The sequence below is a fragment of the Zingiber officinale genome, chromosome 3A, assembly GCF_018446385.1.
Source record: "Zingiber officinale cultivar Zhangliang chromosome 3A, Zo_v1.1, whole genome shotgun sequence".
NCBI classification, from domain to species: Eukaryota; Viridiplantae; Streptophyta; class Magnoliopsida; order Zingiberales; family Zingiberaceae; genus Zingiber; species Zingiber officinale.
Genome location: NC_055990.1, coordinates 150,412,848 through 150,424,635, shown reverse-complemented (window position 1 = coordinate 150,424,635; position 11,788 = coordinate 150,412,848). Strand labels below are relative to the sequence as shown.

Genomic DNA, 11,788 nt, shown 5'->3' with positions numbered 1-11,788 from the left:
AAGATAGAATAATCTGTTCCAAAGAGTAACTCATTTTGCTCATAGAATAATCTGTTCCAACGTCATTTCAGTTATGACCTTGGTTACTAAGCTATGACCATACACAAGGGAAAAACTAGAAATGCGAGCCCAATTTGGGCTGCATTAGGAATATCATGGAAACTACACTGTTCAGAAGGGTTGAACTTAGTCAGATAAAGTTATTTGAAAATGTTAGAGGAAATTCGAGTAGTTAATTTGGATTGATTGACAGATTGAGAAAATGTTGAAACAGTCAGTTATATACCTTGAATAGTGATGGTTTGACGTTTTTCTCATCCTCATTAGAATTAAGAACATTTTTTTTATAGTATATTGATATAATTAGGATTACTATATTGATTTATAATTATTTTTATGATAAATTTTTTTAACTTGTACTTTTTTTAAGTAATAGATGTTAAATTTATTTTACTTTATGAATATTTTCTTTTAACGGGGTGAATAATTTATGGGTCAACCTAAGCAGTCATAAATTATTTTATCTTATTATTTTACGATGGATCTGCGGATTAATCCGTTTAATCTGTAAGTCACTTTGAATTGAATTGAGTTAGAAATTGGACAGAAACTTAATGTAAATTGAGACCCAGTATGACAAATTTGACCCTACCAAAGTTTCAGAAAGTGCCAAATATGATCAATTAAATAAATATTCAACTGCCAACAAATAAATATCTCAAGTTATGAGATTTCAGTTAAGAAAATTAAGAAAAAAAAATACGTGAAGGAATGAGGGTATTAAAGGGGTCCGTTTCTAGGTCATAAAGGAGATAAATCGACTTGTCGTATCACTTTATTTTACGGGCGCCCAACGTCACGATTCCACTAATTCGCCACGCGTCCTCTTAGCCTCGTCGCATTCCAGGAAACTGTGTGCCCCGCGTCCCCCGATTTCCAATTCCAAACATAACCGCGCCAGCTGGAAATCGAAAACAAAGGCGCCATTCTCCGAAACCACCACTTTCTGCCCTCGAAATGCTCGGCGCTTCTTCTCCGTTAAATCTGTACCCCTCCTCCTCCCCCCCTCACTTTCTTCTCTAAGTCCACATTCCTACACCAAACCAACGGCGAAAGGAAATCAAAGAAGGGATCAAGGAAGATACCTAGATGTGCCGATCCACCATGGAGAGGATCGCCAGGTACGAGCCCCTCAAGATCCGAGGCTTCTACCTCCGCGTGCCAGTCGCCGCCCGCCAGATTCCGCTTGCGGAGGCGACCACCCTCGTCTTTCTTCCGCGCATCGATGGCAACTTGCTCGAGGTCAATGGCTCCCGGATCCGGGCCGAGGCCGCGGCCATCGTGCCGCTCCACCGTATCCGGTCGGCGGAGGGCGGCGACGGGTCGGAGGCAGTGTTCGGCAGCACGGACCGGGTGATGACCGGCGAGGGGGTGCGGTTCGAGGCGTACATTGGGGATGAGAAGGCACTGGGAGGGGTGTTCCGAAGGGGCGATGGAGGGTGGGAGATGGAGTTGCGGTGCTCGACGGAGGGGGATGCGGGGGTGGCGGCGGCGGCGGATGTGTGGGTGGTCGGGGAGAAAGGGCTGTCGATGAGGCAGAGTGCGGTGGGAGTGAGCCGGCGGGGGAGGAGAAAGCGATTGTGTTTGAGGCTGGAGGAGATACCGGAAGAGGAGGAGGGGTGCCGTTGCTTATGCTGCGAGGAGGAGGAGAGTGGATGGGAGATTGTGGGATCGAAGGAAGGAGATTTCGAAGAGGAGGATGTTGAGCTGGGACTGGAAGGCGTAAGATGGGCCGTCGATGTGGGGATCTGGGTGGTGTGCTTGGGGGTGGGCCTCTGGGTTTCCAGATCGTCTTACAGGAGCCTGAGAAGGAAACTACTTTGATTTTTTTTCCTTTCATTTTTCATTTTAATTTTGAGTTTTTTCTCTGCTCCCTTTTTGATCTGTTGTTCCTCTGTAGAGGTTCTTTGTTGCTTGTTTGTATGTACAGTCGAAGGTAGAAGGATTGAAGAGATCCACATGCATATAAAACGGCTTTACAAGTCCTGTTTATTTATTTATTTTCAACCTTATTGCCGTTGTGATAATCATATTCAAATTCGTTTGCTTTGCCTGACTGATTAATTCATTTTTCGTACATTTATGTTTCGACTTCTTAGATATGAATGTTGGTGTGGCTGAAATTGTGGGGTTAAAAAAAAGTCTTATCAGGTTGGACACAGCGACGGCCTGTTTATGAATTGTGTGGGGCTCAACCTGGCAGGACCCTTGTCATCATCGTTTGTTGCCCACTCTGGGTCACAAACTATTATAAAAATTTCAATAATATAAAAAACAAAATCTTAATAAATTTACAGCTAACAAAATAATATATTCTCAAACAATTTAATGCAATGAATATTTATACATTTTAAAATTGAAAAAATATATATTAATAAGTTGAATATTGGATTTAATTTTTTTAATAAGGTGAACTTACGTCACAGATAATGTCCAGACGGGATTATTTATCCATTAATTATGGATCAAAGGATGATTATTATAATTAGTGGATGGTCCATTGATTATAATTAATGAATTACGATAGATCTTATCTATTTAAATGATAAGATCTATTAAAATGAATCAATTCATAAGGTGAAACATTCTCTGGTCATGAATCAATTCATAAGGTGAAGCATTTTCTGGTCCATAAATTATGGATCCATACTTTATAATGTCATATTATTATATATATAATGGATATGAATTATTATTTATTAGAGATGATATATATAGATATATATATACTCATTAAAAACAGGTCTTTACGCCTTCTATTGGAGAGAAGAATACGACATTGTTACTTTAACATAGATCCAAGATTATGGAAGATTCACTCATATTTTCATGTAGGATCTTTAGATTTTTTACCTTCGTCCATGACTGTTTTCAATCAGTCATACTCATGGTCGGTCTTAAACTAGGATAAAAAAAATCTATTAGATTATCAGTTAGTATTATTGGTGCGGAAAACATCCGACGATCGAATTAATATTTTGATTATGTCAAAGGATTCAAAGTTAAGTTGTTTTGTTCTCTGATATGTTGATTGAGATTGAAGGTAAGTCCTAAGGTTACTTAGGTAAAAGTTCTAGCTGCAGTTAGACAAAGGAAAAACCCTAGGGGGCGGTAACCCTAAGTCCTAGGGGGTGGTAACTCTAAGCAGAAAGTCTTGACGGATCGAAACTTCGGGCAAAAATCCTAGGGGGTGGTAACCCTAGGTGGAAATCCTGGTATCGCGAACCAGGTGGAAGTCTGGACGAGTCGTAGAGCGGGCGTCCAGCATGAAGACCGAAAGATTCAAGCGCCGAGCAAAAGTCCAGTCGGTCTGGAGGACCGAACTGGCAAAAGGTAACTTCTCCTGAGTGGAGTAGGTGAGGACGCGTTCCCCGGAAGAGGGAACAGTAGGCGTCGGTTCGATCTAGGGTTTTCCGTAGGAAACTCGAAGTCAGAACCAACAGTCCGAAAACTGTCAAGTTATTTACTTATATATTATCTGCTATATTCTAACTCTATTTTGCAGGAGAAAAATTCTAACAGTTTCTGTGTAGGGTCAGAATTGACCGGGATCGGTAGACCGAACGCTTGGATCGGTCGACCGAACCCCCAAGTCGTAGATCAGACTTCCAGCTTGTGGACCGAGCTCGACCAGAGGATCGATCGACCGAACCGGGTTATCGATCGACCGAATCGGGGATAAGACTTGACCAGATTGAAGCGAAGCGAGCGGATCGAATGAGGTGGAAATCATCTGATCGGTCGACCGAACCGGGGATCGGTCGACCGATCCGCCTCGGGTCAAACCTGATCCCAGGTTTCGAGGATCTGGATCAGATCTGTAAAGGCTATAAAAGGAGCCACGGGTTGCAGCTTCTAAAACAACTCGAACAGATCAACGAAAAGGTTATCTTTCATCAACAAGCTGCTAACAAGACGTTCCGACAAAGCTACACCTCGACGCCGATGACCCGAAGCCTTCAAATTACTGTTTACTCTATCGTTGGTATAATTACTGCTTTTTTATTGTACTTAAAATTGTAATCATTTTACGAGATTATAGTTGTTTCCTAAAGTAAACATTCAACGAACGTGGACCTTAGAGTAGGAGTTGCCTTAAGCTCCGAACCAAGTAAATATTGTTCTTCTTGTGTATGTGTTTCTATTTTCCGCTGCGTTACATGAATTTTCGAATACGAAACGTGTGAAAGCCACGAGCGCTATTTGTTGGGACCGAAATGTAGCTAGAGGGGGGGTGAATAGCTCGTCACGTGCTCGTGGTCGGCGTTGCTTGTTTCTTCGAAGATGTGCAGCGGAAATATACAAGAAACAACACACACAACGCTAACAAATAGATTTACTTGGCATCCACCTCCAAAGGAGGTGACTAGTCCAAGAATCCACACACTCATACACACCTCCAGTAATAAATACTCCTTTTCGGTAACTACCGAAGGCGGAGAAGCTCTACAAGACTCTCAATACAGAAAGAAAGGAAAGGAAACAAAAGTATAAACAAAGCTTACAATGAATAAAAGAAACCCTAACCCTAGCTTTCTTCTTCTTGCTTTTGATCCGCCTCTTGACTTGGAAGAGCCTCCAAGAACCTTCAAGAACTAGCGATCTGGAGTTTAGAGAGAGCTGTGGAGTTGCTGTCGAGGAGCTGAGATGAATCGGTAAAGCGCTTGCCGAAGGAATCGAACGACTGCGGCTTAAATCGACGCTAATGGTTGGATCCCAATCGATTGGATTGCTTCCAATCGATCGGGGAGGCTTTGGATCGATCCACTGATCGATCCAGAGTGCCTCTGTGCTCTCGGAAAATGCCTGGATCGATCGGCTGATCGATCTAGGGCTTATCGCGCAAAATCGCGACTCCCAATCGATCCACTGATCGATTGGGACCTCTGGATCGATCACCCGATCGATCCAGAGGGATTCTGTTCACGCGACACTCCTCCCCAATCGATCCACTGATCAATTGGGAGGATGCTTGTCGTGGGGACTCACCCGATCGATCAGTCGATCGATTGGGAATCATCCAATCGATTGGCTGATCGATCCAGATGTTGGTTTTTGCCCAAAACCAAGTCCTAAGTCCTCCAAACCAACATCCGGTCAATCCATGACCTGTTGGTACATCCTGCCTAGCATCTGGTCACCCTTGACCTGCTAGGACTCCCTCACCAAGTGTCTGGTCAATCCATTTGACCCACTTGAACTTTTCTCCTCGTGCCAAGTATCCGGTCAATCCCTTGACCTACTTGGACTTTCACCAAATGTCTGGTCAATCTTGACCCATCTGGATTTTCCTCGTGTCTGGCTTCACTCACCAGGACTTCTCATCTGCCTGGCTTCACTCACCAGGACTTCCAACTGCCTAGCTTCACTCACTAGGACTTTCACCTGCCTTCACTCACCAGGATTTTCTCACTGCCTAGCTTCACTCACTAGGACTTCCACCTGGCTTCACTCACCAGGATTTCCTTCTACCTAGCTTCACTCACTAGGACTTTCCATCTGCCCAGCTTCACTCACCAGGGCTTTCACTCGGCTTCACTCACCAAGATTTTCATACTGCCTAGCTTCACTCACCAAGATTTTCTCCTGTCTAGCTTCACTCACTAGGACTTTCACCTGGCTTCACTCACCAGGATTTTCCTTCTGCCTAATATCCCAGTTAGGACTTCCCAGTCAAGTATCTGGTCAACCTTGACCTACTTGACTCTTCTTCAACCAAACTGATCAAGCCCCGATCAGTGGAGAATTATACCAACAATCTCCCCACATGAACAACTGCACCTGCATTGTTCATGTGTCGTCTGCATGTATTGGCAAACATCGAAACCATGACCAAGACTCAAGCTTGGTCAACCAGGTCAACCTCAACCTAAGGGATATTGCTCCAACACTATTCACCCCCCTCTCCTCTAGCGCTTTCGATCCAACAAGCATTAATACTGTAATAAATATTTAATGAATGGATCTATTAAAATATTATGTTAATGCTAGGTTGTTCTTCGAAAGGAATGCATTGTAGGGGACGATTTCAACGTCTCAGCAAGAACCACTACATCTTAAGAACTCGTAATGCTAAATATGCAAGAATTCGCATTATAGGGTCCGAATGTAACGTATTGGTAATGACCACTACACCTCCATAAGAACTTGGATGTAGTATTAAATAGGCAAGAGTTTTCATATCATAAATTGAATAATAATAAATATGATAGGAAAACTAATAGTCTAAGATTTGGAATATGACATATAGGAACCCTTACTGTAAATTAACGGAGGTAGTAGATACGATAATTAGAAGAAGAATTAGTATTTTTTATGTACAAGAGACAAAATGAGTAGGCGAGAAGGGGAAAATGATAGAGAACTCAAGTTTTAAGTTATGATAAACAGGAAAAAGTTAAGTAAAAAATAGAGTGGATATTGTTGTAGATAGTTTGTTAAAAGATAAAGTTGTAGAAGTAGTTAGAAAGGAGGATAGAATTATAAACCTTAAAATAATAGTGGCGAAAGAAACTATAAATATAATTAGCGTATAAGCACCGCAAGTAGGATTGGATGAAGTTACCAAATCAAGGTTTTGGGACGACTTAGATGAAGTATTACAAAATATTCCGCTAAATGAAATAATTTTAATAGGAGGTGATCTAAATGAACATGTCGGAGTGAAAAATGAGGAATATGAGAGGTACATAAGGGTTATGGGTTTGGAACGAGAAATTGAGAAAGAAAACTATATTAGATTTTGTGATAGCATATTACCTTATATTAGCTAATATGTTTTTTAAGAAAATAAAATAACATTTGGTCACATTCAAAAGTGGAAATAATAAATGACAAATTGACTTTCTTATGGTTAGGAAAAAAGATAGAAAAATTTATAAAGATTGCAAAGCTATCCCTAGAGAAATCTTAATTACCTGACATAGGTTAGTAGTGTTGGATATACGTTTCAAATATAGTATTAATAGAAAAAATATATATATGACTCATAGAATTAAGTGGTAAAAGTTAAAAAATGAGAAGTAAAATATATTTAAGGAGAATGTAAAGTACAACTATTAGGTGAATATACAGTGATTCTAATACGGCATAGGGATAAAATTGTATCAAAGTTGAAAAAAGTAGCCAAGAGTGTATTCTGTGAGTCAAAAAAACATGCATCACTTACTGAGTTGCAAAGTTGCAAACAAAGTCCCACATTGAAAATACAAAGAAAAGATCATAGATTTATCACAGAAAGATATCTCCATTAGTATGAGATTTTTTAGATAGAGTTCAAGAGTAAAGTCATGAGGGCTTAGGCCCAAAGTGGATAATATCAATACCATTGTGTGTTGGTCCTTTGTGGCCGGCAAGAGGTGGGTGAATTGCCTTGCACAAAATAAAATAAACGAAATCTTCCTCGAACTTTATAGCTTGATTAAAATAAACACTTACATAAAAAGTAATAAATGGTAAACTAAAGACAGAGACACAGAAGGAGTTACTTCGTTTGTAATCAAATGATAGTCCAAGATGTTGAAAAGCCCACTAAAGTCTCCTTCAGGTAGAGAAGCCTCTTACAGCAGTCAAATCTCACAATTACAAAGCTAAACTTAAATGAATCATTTACAAGTGTTCTGTTTAGCTTCTGGTATTATGGATGTATTTATACCCCTGATTGGGGCACCTGGAAGGGTTCTAGGCACTTAAACAGGGATAAAATTTTATCCCCATCGCAACAGATCGCGACAGCTGGCATTTTGATAAAGTTTCTAGTCCAAACATCTAAACCTGCTCCGAGTGCCTGGACCAGGCTGAATCGGCTCGACCAGGCCGCGAGCTTGGGGCGCCCTAGGTTCGGGTGCCCAGAGTTCGGGCGCCCGGAGCACAGTTAACCTCTTGTTGACTTTTCCTCCGGGTCTTTCGCTCCAACTCCACTCGCTTGGGTGATTTCGACCATCCGAAATAGGGCTCACCTGAACCCCTCTTTTGGCCTTCTTAAGCAACCTTCAGCTTCGGCTTCTCGTCCCTCAGAAACGCCACCCGCCTCCTTCTCATCCACTAGTGTAATCTTCTGCAGTGCCTCGTCCTTCGGACGCACTGAGCCCATCGACTCTCTCTCATGTTGTCCTTCTCTCTAGTTGTGTCTTTCGCTCAACTTCCTGTGCTCCTAAGTTCCTGCACACTTAGACACATGGATATCAAAACACAATATGACCTAACTTGACTTAGTTGATCACATCAAAACTACCACGGGGTACTAACAATCTTTCCTTTTTTTATATGAGCAACCCAAGTTAAGTTATGGTAAACCAAAATAAATAGTAGAAAAACTAGCAAGTATAGAAAAAAAATATGCAAAAAGCAAGTTGTACCCTCCCCTTAGATTTACGCTCTAATTCTTCCATTTTGATCACATTAAAAATAGAGGTAAGCATAAAATGACTTAAAAATAAATTTGAAAATAAAGTCTAAGGGTTAAAAAGTTAGTGACTTTCATCCAGTAAAATCATAAAGTTTGAATTTCAAAAATATGGAAATTTATAGACAATTTTTGTAAAATAAATATTAAAATTAAGTTTAATTGTTCAAAAAAAATTTGAAAATTTTTGAACAGGGAAGTAGAAATATCAAAAGTTGGAAAAAAAAATTCACGAAATTATGAAATTGATTTAATCAGGAATAAATTATTTCTAAAAAAATAATTTTTTTTTAAAAAAAATTAAAAATACTTTTCAAGTTTAAAAATCGAGAAAAATTTTCTGAAGATATAACAGATAAAGTATTTTTATAGAAATTTTTTTGAATTGAATGAAAATAGAATTTTTAATATTTAAAATATGATTTTTTAAGAAAAATCATAGAAAAATAATGCAATGGCCAAAAAATTCAAAAAACTTTTCTATAGCTGAGCAATGAAAATTTCTTTCTCAAACAAAATTAATTTTAATTAATTTCTAACATAAATTATGCAAAATATTTTATTTGATAATTCTAAGCAAGAATATGAAATCAAATTAAATAAGCATGCATAATGATTTTTTAATTTAAACATGATTTTGGAACCCAATATAGGTTTCTTCCAATTAGGTTAATACAAAATTTCTTAGGGATATATTTTATTGATAATTTTTTAATTTGACCCTTATGATATCTAAAGTACCAATTTAGTCCTTGATAATTTTTGAAATTAGAAATAACTATATTCGAACTTGCAGAATTCTTTAAATTCTCTATTTTTAATTTTTCAATTTTTATCTTGTCGAAATCCTCCAGTCGACAAGAAGTTTCTAAAGTTAATTTTAACTCTTCATTTTATTTTTCTAATTTACAGGTATTTTTTGATAATATTTTTATAAACTGAAATAACTTATTAGGAAGTAGAGACTGTACCTGACTTCCCTTGTCGATCCCGTAATCTGAAGCTCTCCCTGAAGTGTTGCTTTCTTTTGATGTTGCTCCCCCTTCATGATGGTCTCAATACTCATTTCGGATGAGCTCGCTCCGTCTTCATCTTCTTAGTGACTTGCCACCAGCACAAGTCCGACGATGACTTCGATCTTTAACTCAGACGATGTTTCGTTCCACATTGCCTTTAGATTTTGATGCTTTGTCTAGACTGGTCTTTTGTCCTTGATCTTGTATTTTTCCTCCTCCTTGCTCTTTAATTTAGGGTAATTATCTTTCACGTGTCCTTCTTCATTGCAGTGGTAGCATCTTACCTTTCTTTTTCTTCTTTTATCCTTCACTTGATTAAATTTATTAGTTTTAAATAACTTTTTAAATTTCCTTACTATAAACATCGTTTTGTCATCGTCAAGGGATGTTTCAAATTCTGGTTTATCCATTTTTGTCTTTAAGGTAATGTTGTGCTTGGGCTCCTTCTTCAGATTTGTACATCTAGTTACATGAACTTCAAATGTAGAAAATAACTCTTCTAAAGTACTTACCTCTAGATCTTTAGAGATGTAATAGACATCTATTAAGGATACCCATTTAGAAGTCCTAAGAAAGGCGTTAAGTGAAGGTGTACAACAATTTCGCCTTCTTCTAATAAGAGGTTGTTGATTTAGTTCTGGAGCAGATTCCGTCTTGCTAATTTTGCCTCTGAGGTCCCTTCGTATGGTTCTAGGAATTTCTCCCAGAGCTCCTTGGCTGACTTGTAGGCTCCGATCTAGTTAACTTCTTGAGGTTGTAAAATGATAAGCAGATGAAACTCTACTTTTCTGTTTGCCACGAAGTCGGTTTGCTGCTTTTTTGTCCATTGATATTCTTCTTTACCCTCTGGCACTACAAAATCAAATTTCATAATTAGTTATAAATCAAAATATGTCTTAAAGAAAGCCTCCATCTTTTTCTTCCAATTCGTGAATTCCTCCTCAAACTTCAGTTGATAGATGCTCGATCCGACCATCTCTTATGCTTTGATCGACAGTTAGTCCTCTTGAAGCGTCCTGGCTCTGATACCAATTGTTAGTCTCTTACGGCCGACAAGAGGTAGGTGAATTGCCCTACACAAAATAAAGCAAACAAAACTTCCTCGAACTTTATAGCTTGATTAAAATAAATACTTGCATAAAAAGTAATAAGTGGTAAACTAAAGACAAAGACACAAAAAGAATTACTTTATTTGCAATAGGATGATTACTAATCCAAGACGTTGAAAAGCCTATAAAGTCTCCATTAGGCGGAGAAGTCTATTACAGTAGTCAAAACTCATAATTACAAAGCTAAACTTAAATGCTATCGTTTACAAGTGTTCTATTTAGCTTCTGGAATCATGACTGTATTTATAAATCTGATTGGGGCGCCTGGAAGGGTTCCAGGCGCCTGGTGAGAATAAAATTTTATCCTTGTCGCAAGGAATCGCGACAGCTTGCATTTCGATAAAGTTTCTAGTCCAGGCACCTGGACCAGCTCCTGGCACCTGGACCGTGCTGAACCGGCTCGACTAGGGCGCGAGTCTGGGGCACCCTGGGTTCGGGCAGTTCAAGCGCTCAGAATAGCTCCGGGCGCCCGGAGCACAGTCAACCTCTAGTTGACTTTTCCTCCGGGCCTTCTACTTTAGCTCTACTTGCTTGGGTGATTTCTGCCATCCGGAATAGAGCTCACCCGAACCCATCTTCCGACCTTCTTGAGCAACCTTCCGCTCTTGCTTCTTGTCCCTCGAAAAATGTCGCGCACCTCCTTCTTGTCCGCCAGCGTACTCTTCCGTAGCGTCTTGTTCCTCGGAAACACCGAGCCTGTCGACTCTCTCCCATGTTGTCCTTCTCTCTAGCTGCGTCTTTCGCTCGACTTCTTATGCTCCTAAGTTCTTGCACACTTAAACACAAGGATATCAAAACACAATAGGACCTAACTTGATTTGGTTGATCGCATCAAAACTACCACGGGATACTAACATTGTAGAGATACGTGAATATCCTTCAGCTCTGACAAAATGGTATCAGAGCCATGATCCAGACCAGATGTCATGTGGGATAGTCTTGAACAAAGTTGAGGGTAAGCCCGGAGATGGTCAAGATGACTGGATGCTCGCGAGGAGGCCGGAGTAGGTCAAGAGTGATCAAATACTTGCAAGGAGATTCGAACCATAAGAGTAATGATGGTTCTTTGTTTGAGGAAAGGATCATTGGGATTCAATCAAAGTCTTACATTGGAAAGATTTGGAAAATATCATGAGTTTAAAAGGATGTAAGATATCTCTATTGGAATAAGCCCTTTTAGGTAGAACGTAACTCAAAAA

The 11,788-nt window shown here is 39.5% G+C and overlaps 1 protein-coding gene across 1 annotated transcript; it reads left to right on the top strand.

Annotated features, from left to right (window-relative positions):
* Window positions 1-1,022: 1,022 nt before the first annotated feature.
* Window positions 1,023-2,124, top strand: LOC122052803. Its single transcript, XM_042614512.1, has one exon. The coding sequence runs from the start codon at window positions 1,150-1,152 to the stop codon at window positions 1,882-1,884; it is 735 nt and encodes a 244-aa protein (XP_042470446.1). The 5' UTR covers window positions 1,023-1,149; the 3' UTR covers window positions 1,885-2,124.
* The last annotated feature ends 9,664 nt before the right edge of the window (window positions 2,125-11,788 follow it).

Coding starts and splice junctions, on each gene's coding strand:
- LOC122052803 (XM_042614512.1), top strand. CDS start 1,150: ATGTGCCGATCCACCATGGAGAGGATCGCCAGGTACGAGCCCCTCAAG.